Source organism: Lampetra fluviatilis, chromosome 7 (genome assembly GCF_964198595.1).
Source record: "Lampetra fluviatilis chromosome 7, kcLamFluv1.1, whole genome shotgun sequence".
Taxonomy (NCBI): domain Eukaryota; kingdom Metazoa; phylum Chordata; class Hyperoartia; order Petromyzontiformes; family Petromyzontidae; genus Lampetra; species Lampetra fluviatilis.
Window position 1 is genome coordinate 6,817,147 of NC_136281.1, and position 16,371 is coordinate 6,833,517.

The 16,371-nt window shown below is 44.1% G+C and overlaps 3 protein-coding genes across 3 annotated transcripts in view; 2 read left to right on the top strand and 1 right to left on the bottom strand.

Annotated features, from left to right (window-relative positions):
* LOC144933499 (WD repeat-containing protein 26-like) overlaps positions 1 to 2,291 on the top strand; it is a 48,059-nt gene extending 45,768 nt beyond the window's left edge. The window contains exons 13-14 of the mRNA XM_078858315.1: positions 331 to 510; positions 1,407 to 2,291. Of these exons, the coding sequence (XP_078714441.1) occupies positions 331 to 510; positions 1,407 to 1,432 (206 nt within the window). The 3' untranslated portion in view covers positions 1,433 to 2,291. The remainder of the gene's footprint in view (positions 1 to 330; positions 511 to 1,406) is intronic.
* Positions 2,292 to 2,754: 463 nt separating this feature from the next.
* Positions 2,755 to 6,284, bottom strand: CNIH4 (cornichon family member 4). Its single transcript, XM_078858317.1, has 5 exons — positions 6,087 to 6,284; positions 4,731 to 4,799; positions 3,808 to 3,920; positions 3,281 to 3,421; positions 2,755 to 2,889 (listed from the first exon to the last, which is right to left on the bottom strand). The coding sequence occupies exons 1-5, from the start codon at positions 6,156 to 6,158 to the stop codon at positions 2,862 to 2,864; spliced, it is 423 nt and encodes a 140-aa protein (XP_078714443.1). The 5' UTR covers positions 6,159 to 6,284; the 3' UTR covers positions 2,755 to 2,861.
* A 2,043-nt stretch (positions 6,285 to 8,327) lies between these two features.
* Positions 8,328 to 16,277, top strand: WDR74 (WD repeat domain 74). The gene is made up of 11 exons (XM_078858316.1): positions 8,328 to 8,391; positions 9,488 to 9,594; positions 11,190 to 11,311; positions 11,920 to 11,983; positions 12,126 to 12,269; positions 13,073 to 13,174; positions 13,564 to 13,664; positions 14,788 to 14,849; positions 15,403 to 15,545; positions 15,662 to 15,718; positions 15,944 to 16,277. The coding sequence occupies exons 1-11, from the start codon at positions 8,328 to 8,330 to the stop codon at positions 16,148 to 16,150; spliced, it is 1,173 nt and encodes a 390-aa protein (XP_078714442.1). The 3' UTR covers positions 16,151 to 16,277.
* Positions 16,278 to 16,371: the final 94 nt, after the last annotated feature.

Here is a 16,371-nt window from a genome sequence, read left to right on the forward strand (position 1 = left end):
AACCAGCTGACTACAGATTACAAGGACATACATTGCATACACCACAACCTTTGGATATTAGCTTCTATGATAAATCGTTATCCATGTGAAGCTTTGTTCTTCAATGCACTTCACAAATCTTAACGAACAAAAAGCTTGTTGAAATTGCTTGGTTTAGCGTCCAGTATCCTATGCAGATTCCCATTCTAAGATACAATGATTTGGTTGTCGATGGTTTATTGCGTTTAATGTTTCCGATGTTTATGCGTAAACATTTCTTTGGCATATCTGGGCAAAACGTTTCACATTTAATTTTCATATATACCTGCCTGCATTTGTGCGCGTTAACAGACCACAAGGTGTACGTTTGGCATCGCAAGCGGGAGATGCCGATTGCGGTGCTGACGGGGCACACCCGCACAGTGAACTGTGTGAGCTGGAACCCGGCAGTGCCTGGCATGCTGGCCAGCGCCTCCGACGACGGCACAGTGCGCATCTGGGGGCCAGCGCTCGACGCCGACGACATCGAAGGTTTGTCGTTCGACGTCGAGTTGTTTGTGGGAAGGCGCCAGGGCAGGTTAAAGGGTGGAACCGCAATGATGGTCCTTTGTGAGGATCTGCTCACCAAGGTTATATCTACGGTATATATTGTTGGCTGTTTTGGTATCTGTTCTCCATTTTACAAAACCTGAAAAATTGGTGCATGCTGGTGATGTGATACGTTTTGTTCACTATTACATCTTTTTTCCATTTTACAACGGAGCCGGGCCCAAGGCGATGCCCAGCCACCTTGACTCTGCTCTGGAGTCGCCATGTTGATTTTCAACTGCAGAAGCAGAGCCGTTGACATTACTTGCAATGAACAAGTGGAGACACATGTACATGATGCGGTGACGGTGTCCTGCAATCATTCGCTCTGGGTCTGCTTGGCCTCAAGCCAAATTCACGTGTGTTGAAGCCAACGTATTTTGGCATGGTTCCGGCACGGCATAAAAAAAAATCCAGTGGAAAGATCACCAACATCCTGTGATGGGCCCTGCGCTGCTTTGACTGATGTGGTGGTGAAAAAGTGGTATATGATGAAGCCTTGTTGGTTCAACTTGCCAAATGTATCACTGGATGATAGTTGTATTCTGTTTGGTATCTGTTCTCCCTGCACAAAACATGTTTGACTAATGCAATTGGTGTTGTGCACATTGATAGCTTAGTGCTAAAGTCAGACATGGGTGCGTATGTGGCAACGTTGGTTCCAACAAATATACCTTGTAAAAACATGCAATTATAATCCCATACATGGGTGAATCCTGGTGGCATTGTTTAAACTGACAGTTTAGAAAATTAAAAAAGTAATTAGGGCTTTAATTTTTAGACCGTTAGAGCTGGCATGACAAGAGCGATTTATAATAAAGCCTGTGCATTGTTTACAGATGGGCTGTGCAGCATGGAAAGCTGACATGATGTGGGCAAAGAAGCCATGTGGCAACATCTGCAGCACCCAGCCGGGTCCCTGACACTGAGGCCAAAGCACTCGGTCTTGCTGTCCACCACCAATATCACAACAGCCACCAAGGAGCACTCAGTTGAAGCAAGTGATGTCTTGTTACGAGTTACATTTCTTCTTGTTGCGTTAACTTAACAGCTTCACATGTGTATATGGCTGGCTGAGCAGCAGTCATATTTTGCCCTCATTTTTGAGCATGGTGCGTCTTCCGATACAAAGTTCCCTTTGAGACTCGCCAAAGTGCAAGGTCGCAACTTGACGCAAACCGTATAAATATAATGGGAGTTTTTTCGGCTCAAAATGCTGACATCTTACATAACACAACGTGAACATATTCTGGTCCCCAAAAAGCCCAGTCTGTACATAGCCACGACCTGGAAAGTATTCCAGAGGAAAAAAAAAAGCCCGAGTTTATTTCAGCTGGTGGATAATGGAATGAAGTTGGTTAACAGTGTGTAGTAGTTGTTTGTAAGACTGGTAATAACTCATTTTCACTGTCTTAGCCCCTGTTCTCTTCTGTGCTGAGTTCTAAAAAGGACACCAGTCATTTAAACCACAACATGGCTTTGGCACTTTGAGCTTTTGTATACTTTTGCGTTTTTCCCCAGAATTTTTATTGCAGTGTTTTAAACTTTTATGGAGGCTTGTACATTATGCTACAATGCTAAAAATGGGGGGGTTAATGGGGGTTCATGTTTGGTATGATTAAAAAAAAATCATTTGTGGAACGGTGGTTTAGACTACTTGTTTAAAAGTGTATGCAATGTTTAAAAAGTTTAATAAATCGCCACTAGAACATTTCCAGTTTTAATTTTATAACCACTTGACCAATTGTACAAAATCACAACATTAAATCAACTGCAGTGTCAAACCAAAAGTATTATGGAAATTTTAAAATGTTTAAAATACAGAAGATGGCACTAGGCAGCCTCAAAACATTTTCATTCATTTCATGATTACTGCAACAATACCGCCTATTTTCTGTACAGTATTTGTAAACCACAAACTGAGGGGGAGCAACAGCTTCACCATTCACAACCCAGAAGAGGTGCAGCTTGCAGTGATGTCTTGTAACTCAGAAGCCACTGCTGCACCTGATTCCCTCGGAATGTTCACACCTCTCCAACTGCAGATGGCAGACTTATTATTGGGTATCTGACGTTCAGATAAATATCCTGAGGTTTTTGAACCACTCTTTGTATTAGTACACTCAATTCTGACCTTGCTGTTGGGTCTCAGGCCACCTGCCTTGGCAGACCAATTGAACATTGCTTGTGGACCAGAAATTGTGGAAACACGGAGTGTTTTGGGGAATAAAGTGGATAGTGTCATTCACCACAAACTTAATTTTTCTTCATCTTGGTCTTGTAATTTTTCCATTTCATTCACTGACCAATGTAAGGATCATGCTGCAAATTAAAGACAAGCCACATTAGAAAGCAATATCTGGAACAGGGCCAATAGAATTGACAATTTGAAATAATACAAGTAGCCAGAAACAGATCCAAACTGACATGCCTAGGTCAATCTACAGTGAGCCTGTCGGTCTTTACTGTGTATATTAGCCAAATAAACAACTGCTGTTGAAAGGTTTGTCCACAACAGTTATTTGAAAGGCCACTTCTCTACTTGCATGAAAAACAATACATAGGTGAATACAAATCATAACCCATTTCAATATTAAAAGATAAGGATGTGGCACATGCACACATGCTGACACTAATACAAAGCGGACAAAACCTACTATATCCACACGTTAATGTATAAATGTTCACGGTGCTTGCAGAATATGAACAATACCTGTATAAATAGATGAAAAAGCTGACCAGCTGATAACCCAGCTTCACCATAGCCTCCTTCATGCTGGATTTGAGTTGTCCACGGTTGTGGATTTCTGTTGGGTCATACAGACCCATGTTTCCACTTGGAATGTTGAGATACCTGTGCCATCAGAAGAGAAGCAGGGATATACACAGGTATTTTTCTGAACCTGCATTTGCTTCACTATGCAGTATCCATTTCGTCTAAAGATGGTTAAGTATTACAAAACAACTCTACGTATGTACATTAAAGTACCTTTTATGTCAACAATGGGATGAACTGCGCGTTGAATTGCATTCCACTTAAAAATCAGTTTGCACATTTTCCATGTGGGGGCGCTAGTCATTTCCGTAATGTACTATAATTGCCCAAAAAGTGTTCGTCGTCCAGTCCACACTATGAAGTTGACAAGTTTGGTAATACCGAATCAATGTGCCTCAAAGTATCTTTGAGACAAAGACACGGACTACATTACCATTGCAGTGATGGGGAGCCACTGTGCTAACCTGTAAATGTTCCACATTGCCAAGGGAAGGTTGTAGAGGAAGATGAGCCAGTGCATCGTAACCAGCATGAGCACGGTGATGATTGCATGAGCCAGCAAGTCCGGTAGCACCCACTGCAACATATCAACCATTAAAAAAATCATAGATATCAACGTACAAATGACAACATTACGCACAACTATCGTTAAGACTTGTAACATCTTGATTTAAAGCTTTCGTGACTGCAGGAATTCATACTATTGGGTCTTTTGGTCAAGTCACGTAAATTTAAAAAAACATAACGACGTTTGCTTGTGATGCAATCGTCGTGATCTATTTTTATTTATGTGACTTGACCAGAAGACCCAAGAGTAAGACTTGTAACATAAGTTTTATATGTGCAGTGATTTTAGGAATAAGCAGTATGGATAAGAAAAACGGGTTAACATAACTTTAAGTCAAAATATATATAAGCTACCAAATACATTTCTTCTGCACAGAGATCATACATGGTGATGTGACCGAAAAAAATGTAAACGGTGAAGGTATGTTCTTGCAAGGACTTGTGGCACAAACTCAATATTAACTGAAACATGGTGTGCTGGTCAGTACAGCATAAGCAACTTATGATTCTAGATTTGAAGTTTTCGTGACTGCAATTATCCATACTCTTAGGTTTTTTCGGTAAGAACACGTAGGTAAAAAAAATAAGAAAATTTTATTATAATAATAGAAATAAAATAATATTCTTGTATTGTTACCTACGTGACTTTACCGAAAAAACCTAAGAGTATGAATACTTGCAGTCACGAAAGCTTCAAATCTAAAACTTATGACCACCTATATCCCATTATTCTGGCAAACTGAGGAAAATATAAACTTGGCAACTTATTTTGTAGTGTCTTGTTTTCAGATAACTTAAGGGTTACTGCTAGAAAATGTACCTTGTTGAGCCTGGAGCAGCAGGCTGTAGCATTCAGGTAGTCGCATTCTAGGTCGGACAGGGTAATGATCTGCAATTGCTGTTAAGTACGCCCACGAGTGCACATTCCCATCACAGTTCAATCCCGCAGCTTACGGAGGCAGCGGTAACATTTCACCTGTTTCCATTGGTTTTAGAATACGTACACGATTTCAGACTAATTTGTATTTCGCAACGTGTTAAGGTAAATAAACTGAAGACGAACTACCGTACTAAATTGGCTTTAAAACCCATTCAACTGGACCTTTGATTCAGATTTAAATCAAGGAAGTATACAACCATATAGTCCCCTATAAATAGCACCGATTAAATGCCGAGTAAATTGTAACACTAAACGGTAACAAAGATAACAATGAACCTTCACGCAAAAAGTTTCATTCAGCCCAAAGACTCAGAATTCTGCATTCGGATGTTTGGCCAGTTCACACTTTTACGGGCAATTGGCGAGAGATGCATATCCAGTACCCGGAAAAAATCCACCACACGTACGGACTAACGCTCAAAGATCGATAGGTTCTCCATTGCCATCTGCCCACATGTTCAGCAAGTGAACCTTATGGCGGGACCCCGGGGTCCCGAATAAACGGAAGTCAAAATCGTAATTTATTTTTGGCGACTCGCGTCTCACCGCGCACATCAACGCCGCGACCCGCCTGGCGCCGAAGAAACAAAACTTTCAAATTATAATTTGCGCATCGTGTAGAGCTCGTCGAGAGGAATGGATTGCCGTATCGTTCGCCTTCAACAGACGTAAAATGACATCGCAACGCAGTTTGTGCGAGAGCCGGGGGCTTATGGGACCTCGGGGTCCCGCCGTAAGGTTCAAGAGTTGGCCCTTTCACGATACAGTCGGTGTCTAAAGTATTGCAACCACCGCTGTTTAATAGCCATCAATCTACCTGCCAGTCCACTGGCAGATTGCTTAAAACACTATAAACCTATACGAATCGGTTTTACCCCTTTTTGGGGGAAAAAAATAGGTGTTAAGATGTTAAAACACCAAACAGAAACCTTTTGCAAGGAATCCTGTCCGCATTAACCACACGTACTTGTGAACTTAATACTGGCAAGACAATACACCAAACCACTTGCGAAACATACACAACGTCAAATGCCCAACTATGTGCAACATTTAAACTTATGCCACCGGCCACTCGGCTCGCGGAGAAACAACCCCCAAGCCCCGCTCAGCCATCTCGCCGGGCCGTTCGCGAACGCCCAAGTCGGGAGGGCGCGACCAGGAAACAAGCGGGGGCTCGAGTGCGACCAGGCCTCGTTCGCGTGGTGGGGATGGTGGGGATGGCGGTGAGGAGGATACGAAGTAGACGGTGAGAAAGATGAGGAAGCAGCAGATGACGAGCGCGGCGAGGAACAACGCCCCGTCCCACATCGTCCCGGCAGCTCAGCGCAGCACCCCCACCGCACGACGGCGGCCACGAACAGAAGGCGGCAAAGTTGCAGCAAATGGAAGCTTTCAACGCGAGCGGCACTTCCGCCTTCACGCGGCCACGTGACCTCCCCTCCTCTTCTACGAATCGATTGGTAGCTTACAGAAGTAATCGATATAATCGATTCGCCTGTGTTGAGTGTGGGAGCGATTAAATGAATGGGATTCATCTTGGTTCTTTCGGTAAAGTCACGTAGAAGGGAAGTAATAAAATAATAAAAATAAAACATAATAAAATAATTCTCACGGTTCTTTCGGTAAAGTCACGTAGAAGGGAAGTAATACAATAATAAAAATAAATCATAATTAAATAATTCGCATGCCGCCACCGCGGCAACCACTAGAGGCCGCTACAGTCACATAGAGCAGTGGTTCTTAATCTTCACTGCAGCCTGCAATCTCTTTAATCGTTAAAAAAAATGTGTAATCTCATACCTGTCAACCCCTTATCAGAGCCCTGCCTTATTATAGGCCAATTCAGACATTATTGGTCACCCCGTGCCCCTTATACATCTCAAAGTGCATTCTACAAAGTCCCATCACAAGAGGGAAACACAAACAAAAAAACAATGTTTTGCCCGCATTGCAACGGCTGTACGCCGTATGGACAAGAATACGGGTTAAACCGTATAGTTTTGACAGGTATGTAATCTTAATAAATACATAGGTTTGATGAAACAAAGTAGGTGTACTTACGTGACCGTGCTTAATTTCTCTTTCGATGATTTACAATTCCAAAAGAATGTGGCCGTGTTTCGCATCCCCCATAGAGGGCATCTCGCATCCTACAGGGGGGTTCGTGCACCCCAGATTAAGAACCACTGCACTAGAGCGCTAAGAAAACGATACATTATGGAATGCTGAAAGTTTGGTGGTGAAACGGGACATCCTGAGTTGCTAAAACACCAAGGGCCATAGTTTGTTGCACACTATATTCAAACATGGTTCGTTATTTTTTAAGTTATTTTAGGATACTCCATCATAAGCATTCGTCCCTAAACCGCTTCAGCACAACCCATGGCAGTATATGCGGGGACCTGATGCACAAATGGACAATTTTAAACTCTCCAAATTTTAAACTCTCTTTGGTTCTTTCGGTAAAGTCACGTAGGTATAAAATGAAATAAAGTAAATCACGAAAACTTCAAATCTAGATTGAACTCTCCAGGAGTGTGCGACTGTGGTCATCCAGAACAAACTATAAAACATGTAACGACGCAATGCCCCGATCCACAAATATGAAGAAAGCATCGCAACGATACGCTCCGCTGCTCCTGAATGTGAGATTTTAGTTGTTGATCTGAATCGACATCAGCCATACGGAAGAAGATGCTCATTCGTCAATGATTGCAACTATATTAATGTGTCTGCAGTCTGTAAATGAGGGCAATTCTAGAAACTGAGATACCAGACGCTGCAGCGATTTACTTATCATTTTTACTTCATCGTTGTTCTAATGTGGTTTACATAAAGAATTAAAAGTTAAAAGGCACGCGTATCTAAAAATTACTATCAATTACCATGAAACTCATTAGATCTCATGTCTGTTTACCCAAACAAGTTAACATACATTGCAATCGGGCTGAGCAACTGAAATGTATTATAATAAACTTTACAATCTCGTGGTGAAATTCAACACATTTAGAAAAACACGCGTTTAGAGTGTTTGGCTGCTGTAACTGAGCACATAAGACACTTTGTTGAGCTATCATTTGTGGCCAGGTCGCTTCTAAAAACGAGCTGTACAGCTCAGTGGGCATTATCTGGTAAAATATATATTTTTTAAACATTATCTAAATTGTGTTAAACATCATCGCACTCTTTGGTTCTTTCGGTAAAGGCACGTAGGTGAAAACAATCAAATGAAAATAACTAATTTTTTTTATTTTCATTTTTTTCACCTACGTGACTTTACCGAAAGAACCAAAGAGTTATGGATCATTGCAGTCACGAAAACTTCAAATCTAGAATCATCTCTGCAACTCTATGAAAACACGTGGAGAGGTGGAGGACCGGCCCCGCCCTTACAACGCCCCCTCCCCCGCCCCCTCCCCGCCCTCGTCCCGCCCCTTCCCCTCTCGTGTGGGGGCTCGTGTCGTCATTTCCGGTAACATGGCGACGTCCAGGGGCAGGAGAAGCCACGTGTGGCTCGGGACAGAGACCGGGATCCTCAAAGGTAGGAGCGGAGCCACCTTCACTCGCCTCGTCTTCCACATCTCAGTCAACTCTCCGTTAACTCCTCTCATCTCCGGTAGCCCATCTCCACTCGTCTCCGTCCCATTTTACCTCTCGCTCGTCTTTCCTATCCACGTCTCCAACTATCCTCGTTTCGCCGATCCTCGTGTTTCCATCTCGTCTCTCTGTCCCCTCTCCCCGTACAGCTCCGTATGTTTGGGCCCCGGGACCGCGCCGCCTGCATTGTCCCGCGAGCGGGCGGAGCTGTGTTGGGTTCTGCATGGGCAGTCCCGTACGGGTAGTGCAGTGTGTAGGGTAGTGCCTCTCCTAGGCCGACTCGGCCTCATGAGTACCTCATTGCGGTGTGTAAATTTCGCCACTCGGGAGACAAAGAGAGCCGGGTGTGGTGCTGGCCACACACTCCTCGTGTGCCGTGCCGGCCTTCATATGTGCTCGCTTACATCACTTACCCCAACAGTCTGTTAAAGGATTTACGGTGGTGGTCTTTGGGAGGTAGTGTAGGGCAGGAACGGGCAAGGGAGGGAAGCATAAATGGGGAGGGTAAGGATTTCAAGCGAGCACGGTCTAACAAAGAATGGCAGGGTTAACTGAAAGGTTTACAAGGACTGGCGGGCTTTGGACAGGAAAACTAATTTCTTTAGAATGTGTTTTGTGTGTAGTTGTCCTTCCCCGCACCTCCGATGATCACGGTTGACTACGTACGGTGCGAAAGAAGTTCGACGTACATACGAAAGAGCAGAAATGTAGAGAAAGGCATGGGGGACGTTAATTACTGCTGCGCAAATGTAACAATCGAAAGCATACTCTTTGTTTTTTTCGGTAAAGTCACGTAGGTAAAAAATCGAAATACATTTTTAAAATGTAGATTTCCCACCAATCAGGACCTGATCACGTTCACAAGTTTTTTGTTTTCTATAATACGAGTGGACATAATCATAGTTTATGACGAGCACACGCTTTCCGTCGTATCTTTAAAATAATTTAACTTAAATTGTACCTTTAATTTGATAAGTTGTTATGGTCACATTATATTCCAGCCATTTGCGTCGCCTTCAGATGCTGTGAATTTTTTTCAGGAGTGGATTTGTCGAAGAAATGTGCCACAAATCACACGGATATCAGCACTCTGAGCCGCGAGCAGGAGATCTGCTGCCTGTGCTGGGGGGACGATGATGAGCGACAGGTATGTATCAAGGGTCTCTCCAAACTAGGGATGGGAGAACATTTGTTCGACCGAGGGCCCAAGAGTACTTTCAAATACCACACGTGTACACGCACACCCTAACGTTATCTATTGATAATGCGGGACATGATTAGAGCTCACCCTGCACCGCGCATAATTGGATGGCTGCGTTTACGACAATCGTAAGAATCGCTTTTCGAAGGGTGTATAGATTTATATCAGTTGTGTACAATTCATACGCAATTATGATTGCACAAAAAAAGAATTCGATCTGTGCATACACGTCCTATTAATCAGCTCAACTTCCGCCCCTTTGTTCTCCAATACCCCCCCCTCTCCCGCATAATGAATCGATGTTATCAATCGGCTTTACTCAGCGTACCACTTGCCCCCCCCGACCCCTCACAGCAACCCCCCCCCACCTTGGCTCCCCCCCCTCTTACCCTTTATAGTGCGTTTCTCTATTAGCTCTCTCCACTTCCTACCGCGATTTTGGCTGTAACGGTTCCACCTGAAGACGACGGAAGCTTGTGTTGCCTCCGAAACGTCGTGATTTAATTTCGTTGTTTTTTCATTTATTTTTAACTTACGCGACTTTACCGAAAAAACCAAAGAGTATGAATCCTTGCCGTCACGAAAACTTCAAATCTAGAACGTCCACGTTTTTCACCACCTAATTTGAGCTCCAACACATTACAGCTGTTCACCAGCAGTGGCGCCTGACAACTCGGAGCCCCTGGCAGTGGGGATTGCCGGGTCGCATTTTGCTGCGGCGCCCACATTAAAGGTCCCCTCGCTTCCCGCCAGCCAGGACGTGTGGCCAGGTGGCTTGAATAGGGGCCCACAGCCATCATCACCACCACCAGAACCAAAGATCTCCCCCCCCCCCCCCACGTAGTCGCCTAAACAGACTGTTGGAGAAAGTTCTGTTAGTGAGCACCTATTAAGGCTGGCATGGTACACGAGGGGGGTAGGTGGCCAACACCACAGCCTTTTTCTCAACAGTTATGATGTTTACACACTACACCAGGTACTCATTTATGGCTAAGTCGACCTTGGGGAGGTCCAGGACTGGTTTGGATATTTATTGGTATTGGTCTCGAGCAAGAAGCTAACTTGGGTCGCTGTGTTCAAATCTCAGTGCGCTTACTACTACTACGCTATCACTCCCAACATTTTATCATCACCACCATCATAACTTTCACTGCAAAATCATCACAATAATTTTCACCATCATCACTCACATTATCACCGTCCACCACCATCATAATTCACCAACCTGCAATGACCGGCGTGGTTAAGTATAGTCAAACAGCCTCCACCACCCGCACGGCATGGGCAGGTCTCTATCCAGCAGTGGATTGGCAAAATGCGGATAAAAAAATTTATATAATAATGATTGTCATCACCTGTCATATTCAACAAAGCAGGTAATATTGACACGCTAATTATATATTTATTATACAACACTCAACAGCAGTAACAGTACACTGTACATTACAATGTTTACAATTAGTGTTATTGTGCTTGTCATTTGTGTATTTTGAGTAGTGCGTTCCGTAAGGGAGGTCTGATTTGTGCCCTTTCTGTCTCAGGTGGTGCTTGGCTGCAGGAACGGCACGGTGAAGACGTTCAACTCTGAGAGCGCCACATTTGTGAGCGAGCGAGACTGCTCTGGTGGGGATGGACCCTTCAGTGGCATTGCGTTGTGGGACAGGTGCGCCCGCACCTCCGATTAACACAGTTCGCTATGTACAGTGCGAAAAAAGTTCTACACACATAAGTAATATATCCCAACTTACGCCTTGGCAACGAGTATGGTTTTCAGTAGAGCAGTGCTCTCGTAATATATTACTGATGGATATCAGTTCGATTACTCATTTTACCTGTGTGCTGCTGGACGGGAGACGATGGGATGGGGCTTGGCGAAGTCATTGACGTAACAGCTGAGTCGCGCAGGGGTGGCGATTATTCTTAAGGGGCGCCGAGAAAGGCAACACAATAATTAGTCAGTTCCAATTATTTGCCAACTTAATGGGCTAATTGTTCCACATGTAGTTTTAAGGGTATTGTTTGCCTGCGGAAGATGCTGATCTTATTTTAAAACAACTTTCCAGTTGCAGGTCGTTGTCAAACCCACAGCAGACAACAATGTGCAATTTGCTAAGGAGCAGTACAAGTACCACAAAGCAATTTTAGCAACATCTTGTGGTGTTCCTGCATTTTTATATTCTGAATTTGAATATACCCACTACAGTGCCGACACTTTCAAATAAGTGCTTTCTTGGTAATGGCTGATGAAATGCTGGTTGCTTGTGCTTTCAGTGCCCTGATCACCTGCAGGCGATCAGGACTGCTAAAGGTGTGGAAAGAAGACGAATCTGAGAATGTAAGTTTGAAGGCGTTTTTATAAAACAACACGTTTATTATTGAGCTTGCATTAATGTATGGTTACATATACATTAGCCTATCTAAAGCACGTGTGCTTCAGTGAGCTTTCGTAATTAAGTTGTGTGTGCGGTTGCGAGCAGGTAGAAGTGAACGTTGGTGCGGAAGTGTGGCGCATGCGTGCGAGGGCAGACAAGCGGCACGTGGTGGCCACGGGAGGCAGGGAGAACGACCTGAAGATCTGGGACCTCCAGCGGCCCGAGGAGCCCATATTCCGGGCCAAGAACGTATGAACACGCTGCCTCCTGTGCATGTCTACACGTTTCACAGCGCTCGTAATAACACATTGGTATCCATGTCGAATTTACAGGTTTATCCCCAGTTACCGCTGGCTGCTGGATGAGGATTTTCCCAAGCCGCGGCCATTCCTTAATTTTTTGCGATGATAGAACTTGTCTCCTGCACATATAGCAACCAACCATTATCAGTCCACTGCCGAATAAAGGTCTCAGAATTGGAATATTTAGACTGGAGGAATCCGATTAGCTATGAATCTCCCTTTCACAGATGTCCTGTTCGGGCGGGTCAGCAATTTACCACGACATAATACAAACAACGATAGGAGTGCAAAATATGAAAAGATTCGACCCCGGCCACCACTATCTCTCATTCCTGCTCTGTAACCGTTAACTAGCACCTGCACCCGAGCTGATTTCATCACTCCCTCTCGGTAGATGTACTCTCGGGCGTGTTCCTTCCTTTGTCTGCCACTCTCATTATTCTTGATCACCAGCAATCCTCTTTTATTCCGATATGTCCAGCCCAAGGTTACTTACGACACTATGTTGCCTCCTTAAGTAAACAAGTTATTTGTTCAACTTTACTCTTGTTGCTCAGTGCAATTTCAAATATGTGTCTCTCTTTCCTGCTTTGTACAATTTTATAATTTAGTTTGTCAATGTCTGTAATATACACTGGTCATATGGTGAGCAATTTGAGCACTGACAAAGTAATGCACCGTAACGTTTAAGTCGGACTTGTCAATATGGTTTGTAATTGCTGGTACTCTCTGCGTGTGTTATGACTGCAGGTAAGAAATGATTGGTTGGACCTGCGGGTGGCTGTATGGATCCGAGACCTGCAGTTCATGCCTGGCACAGAAAAACTGGTGACCTGCACTGCGCACCATCAGGTGGGCCTGCCTCTCTCATCCCTCATACTGCACATTTCCATCTAATTGTTATTGTTAAGCTGCTGAAGTCTTTACAATGAGCTATTCATATATAATACACAACTCCGCTTCTCCGCAGTGATGTGGGGGATGAATAACATCGATCCTGTTTTCCACTAATTTACTCCACTTCTTTGCGGGAACAAATCCCATATAATCATGTATAATAGGTAGAATATGGCTGTGGATAAATGGGGTATTTCCGGACCCTACAGTTTATATGGCTAATAGTAGTCGCAGATTAGAGTTCGGTATTGTCGTGTAAACGTTTATTGATGTCCTATACCAAAACTCCTATCGCATTTTTCTGCCATCCTGTGCATGTGTGCTGCATGTACCTGGGCGGACAGGTGCGCATCTACGACCCCAGTTGTCCTCAAAGGAGACCCGTCTTTGAGACAACCTTCGATGAGTACCCACTGACAGCAGTCTCAATCATGTCCAGTCAAAAGTATGTACATCAATGAAACTACTAACCGAATGAAGTAAATTTTATTTTAATGTGTCGAAATTGAAAAAAGTGCCTTCAAACTACATGATAATGGCACTGGCAACGTGTATCACTGGCTGTGCTGCTTCGACTGATGTTTCTGTGGAAAGAATATGCTTATCAGAGTTTTTTGTTTAAAGGATTTTTAGATTTACACTGTCAATTGTGTGCGATCAAAAGCCTGTTAAACATTTGAAAATGGTGCTTTGCCACCAGTCTTTTCAGTGAATTCAATTCAAGTCATATCTTAATATTTTAGTTATACTGGTAGGAACGAAGTGGACCAGACCACCAATAGATTATATCGTCCGTCCGTCCGTGTATCAACATCGACCCCTACTGCAAACACTTGGCAGGACCCTACAAAAACCTTTTGACTCAGTGGGGCTTTCCTGGCTTAACAAGTGTAATAATACATTATGTTTATATTATTTGGTTATTCGTTCCTACCAGCCCACCCCGCAGGGTCCTGTTACTGGTAGGAACGAAGTGGACCAGACCACCAATAGATTATATCGTCCGACCGTTTGTCCGTCCGTCCGTCCATCCGCGTCCGTTTGTCCGTCCGTCCGTCCGCGTCCGTTTGTCCGTCCGTCCGCGTCCGTTTGTCCGTCCGTCCGTCCGACAAGATGGCCGCCCGCTCCCCCTGCGCGTGTGTGTGCGTGTGTGTTTGCGTGCGTGCGTGTGTGTGCGTGCGTGTGTGCGTGTCCGGCCCACTCGAGCGGCGTGATGAATGGGCGCTATTGGGCTTCGGATCGTTATTCACGGCGAACTGGAAGCGTAGCAACACAACTTCATTACGTGTGCGTGTGCGTGCGTGCATGTATGTGTGTGTGCGTGCGGTGTGTGTGCGTGTGTGTGTGCGTGTGTACGTTTATGCGCGTGTGTGCGCGTGTGCGTGTGTGTGCGGTCGATATCCCTGTACCGGTATTAGTATTATTCCTACCAGCCCACCCCGCAGGGTCCTGTTTTAGTTTGTATTTTGTACAATAGCTTTTGCCTCAATACACGTAGAAAGAAAACATGTTTCTACATGACCCACTCGTCGCTTGTTGTGTGAACCTTTTTTTGGTCGTCTTTGCAGCCAAGTCGTGGTCGGTAACACACATGGAGACATGGCCATCATTGACCTGCGCAAGAGTAAAGGTAATTCAAAGCAAAACCCAATGGATGCACAACCATGCTGCAAGGTCACTTGCAAACATATGAGATTCAATTACAGTGAGGCGCCTCTTTATCCACCCTTTTATCTCTTATCTTCTTATAATCCGCTCTACCAAATCAATCTAAGGAATATCCTCTTATCCACACACAGATTATTCCTATTACCCATATTATATCTTCAGATAAAAAGCCACTGTTATTGATTTTACAGAAGCGCAAAATTTATATGCGCATTTACCCATGAAAGTCCACACGGATAACAGGTGTCATTTCCGTAATAAATGTAGCTACCAGGATCTCTGCCCCCCACAATCACCATAAGTTCAGTTTAACTGTAGCCCATTTTTTACGTATAAACACCTTGACATTTTTTTCCGTATTGGCTTCTTTAGCTAGTATATATTTACATCTATAGACTTTAAAACTGTGAATAGATTTTCAACACCAATTCAAGAACTGAGGAGTCATAATCACAGCACGGACGTCCTCTACTAAAGGTGTGTGGGTGGGTGGTTGTGCCTGCGTTCATGTGTAGGACCCGTATCAGGTGCCCTGAAGGGCCAGGCGGGCAGTGTGACCTGCATTCAGTGCCACCCCTCCCTCCCGCTCGTCGCGTCCTGCGGGTTGGACCGATACCTGAGGATTCACGACCTGGACACACGGAAGATACACCAAAAGGCAAGCTCTTGCACATTGCTGTACATATGGGCGCTCTTGTGTGGCAAGCAATGTACCAAGTGAATTAAGTATCCGCCCAGTCTTGCTGACAATTAACATGCGTTTATATTTTTCAGGTGTACCTAAAGTCAAGACTGAACTGTCTTCTTTTCACAAGCAAAGATAATTTGGAGGTGAGGGGAAGGTTCACCTTGTGTTGCCGTTACAGGATCGTATGGAATGACTGTTCAAATTGAGAAATGTAGGTTACAATAATGTCAAAGGATTTTATGAAATATGTGAAGGTCAGTGTAAATTTCAAGTTAGAGATTTTGGATATGACCTGCTGTGCGCAGAATATTATTTGAAGGGCACTGATCTTTTCTTTCATGCCTCACCATTGCCCCTCCCCCATACAGCAGGAGGCCGAGGAAGAGCAGACGGCCTTGCCCAAAGAAGATGTTACAAATGAAGATGATCTGTGGGCCACCATGGAAGAGATTGTGGAATGCAAGGGTTCCAAGAAGACAAACACCAAGAGCACAACCGTTTTAACCAAGAAACACAAACTGTCCGTCAAAAAAGCCATGCCCACTGTGAGCAAGAAACACAGGGCAGGAAACTAAAAACCGGTGATCGTGTAACGCCTCATCTCACTTAATGTGGAACATATTTTATCATTTTTATTATTCATCTGCTCCAACCTACAAGATAAATGTCCACCACATTACTGACCGTTATGTTATTTTTCACATGTGCATAGTTAAAATATATATAAATGCAGTTTGGTTTCATCGTCACTTTGTATGACGATTCTGTAATCGGCAGAAAGGTACATCACCACCTG

Bases quoted from the DNA above. Each gene is read 5' to 3' on its own strand.
- CNIH4 (XM_078858317.1), bottom strand. From the start codon at position 6,158: ATGTGGGACGGGGCGTTGTTCCTCGCCGCGCTCGTCATCTGCTGCTTC. The intron at 4,800-6,086 runs GTATCCTCCTCA...CAGCAATTGCAG, and splicing joins TCTTTCTCACCGTCTACTTC to ATCATTACCCTGTCCGACCT. The intron at 3,921-4,730 runs GTACATTTTCTA...GATATGTTGCAG, and splicing joins GCTGCTCCAGGCTCAACAAG to TGGGTGCTACCGGACTTGCT.
- WDR74 (XM_078858316.1), top strand. From the start codon at position 8,328: ATGGCGACGTCCAGGGGCAGGAGAAGCCACGTGTGGCTCGGGACAGAG. The intron at 8,392-9,487 runs GTAGGAGCGGAG...AATTTTTTTCAG, and splicing joins AGAGACCGGGATCCTCAAAG to GAGTGGATTTGTCGAAGAAA. The intron at 13,665-14,787 runs GTATGTACATCA...TCGTCTTTGCAG, and splicing joins TCAATCATGTCCAGTCAAAA to CCAAGTCGTGGTCGGTAACA.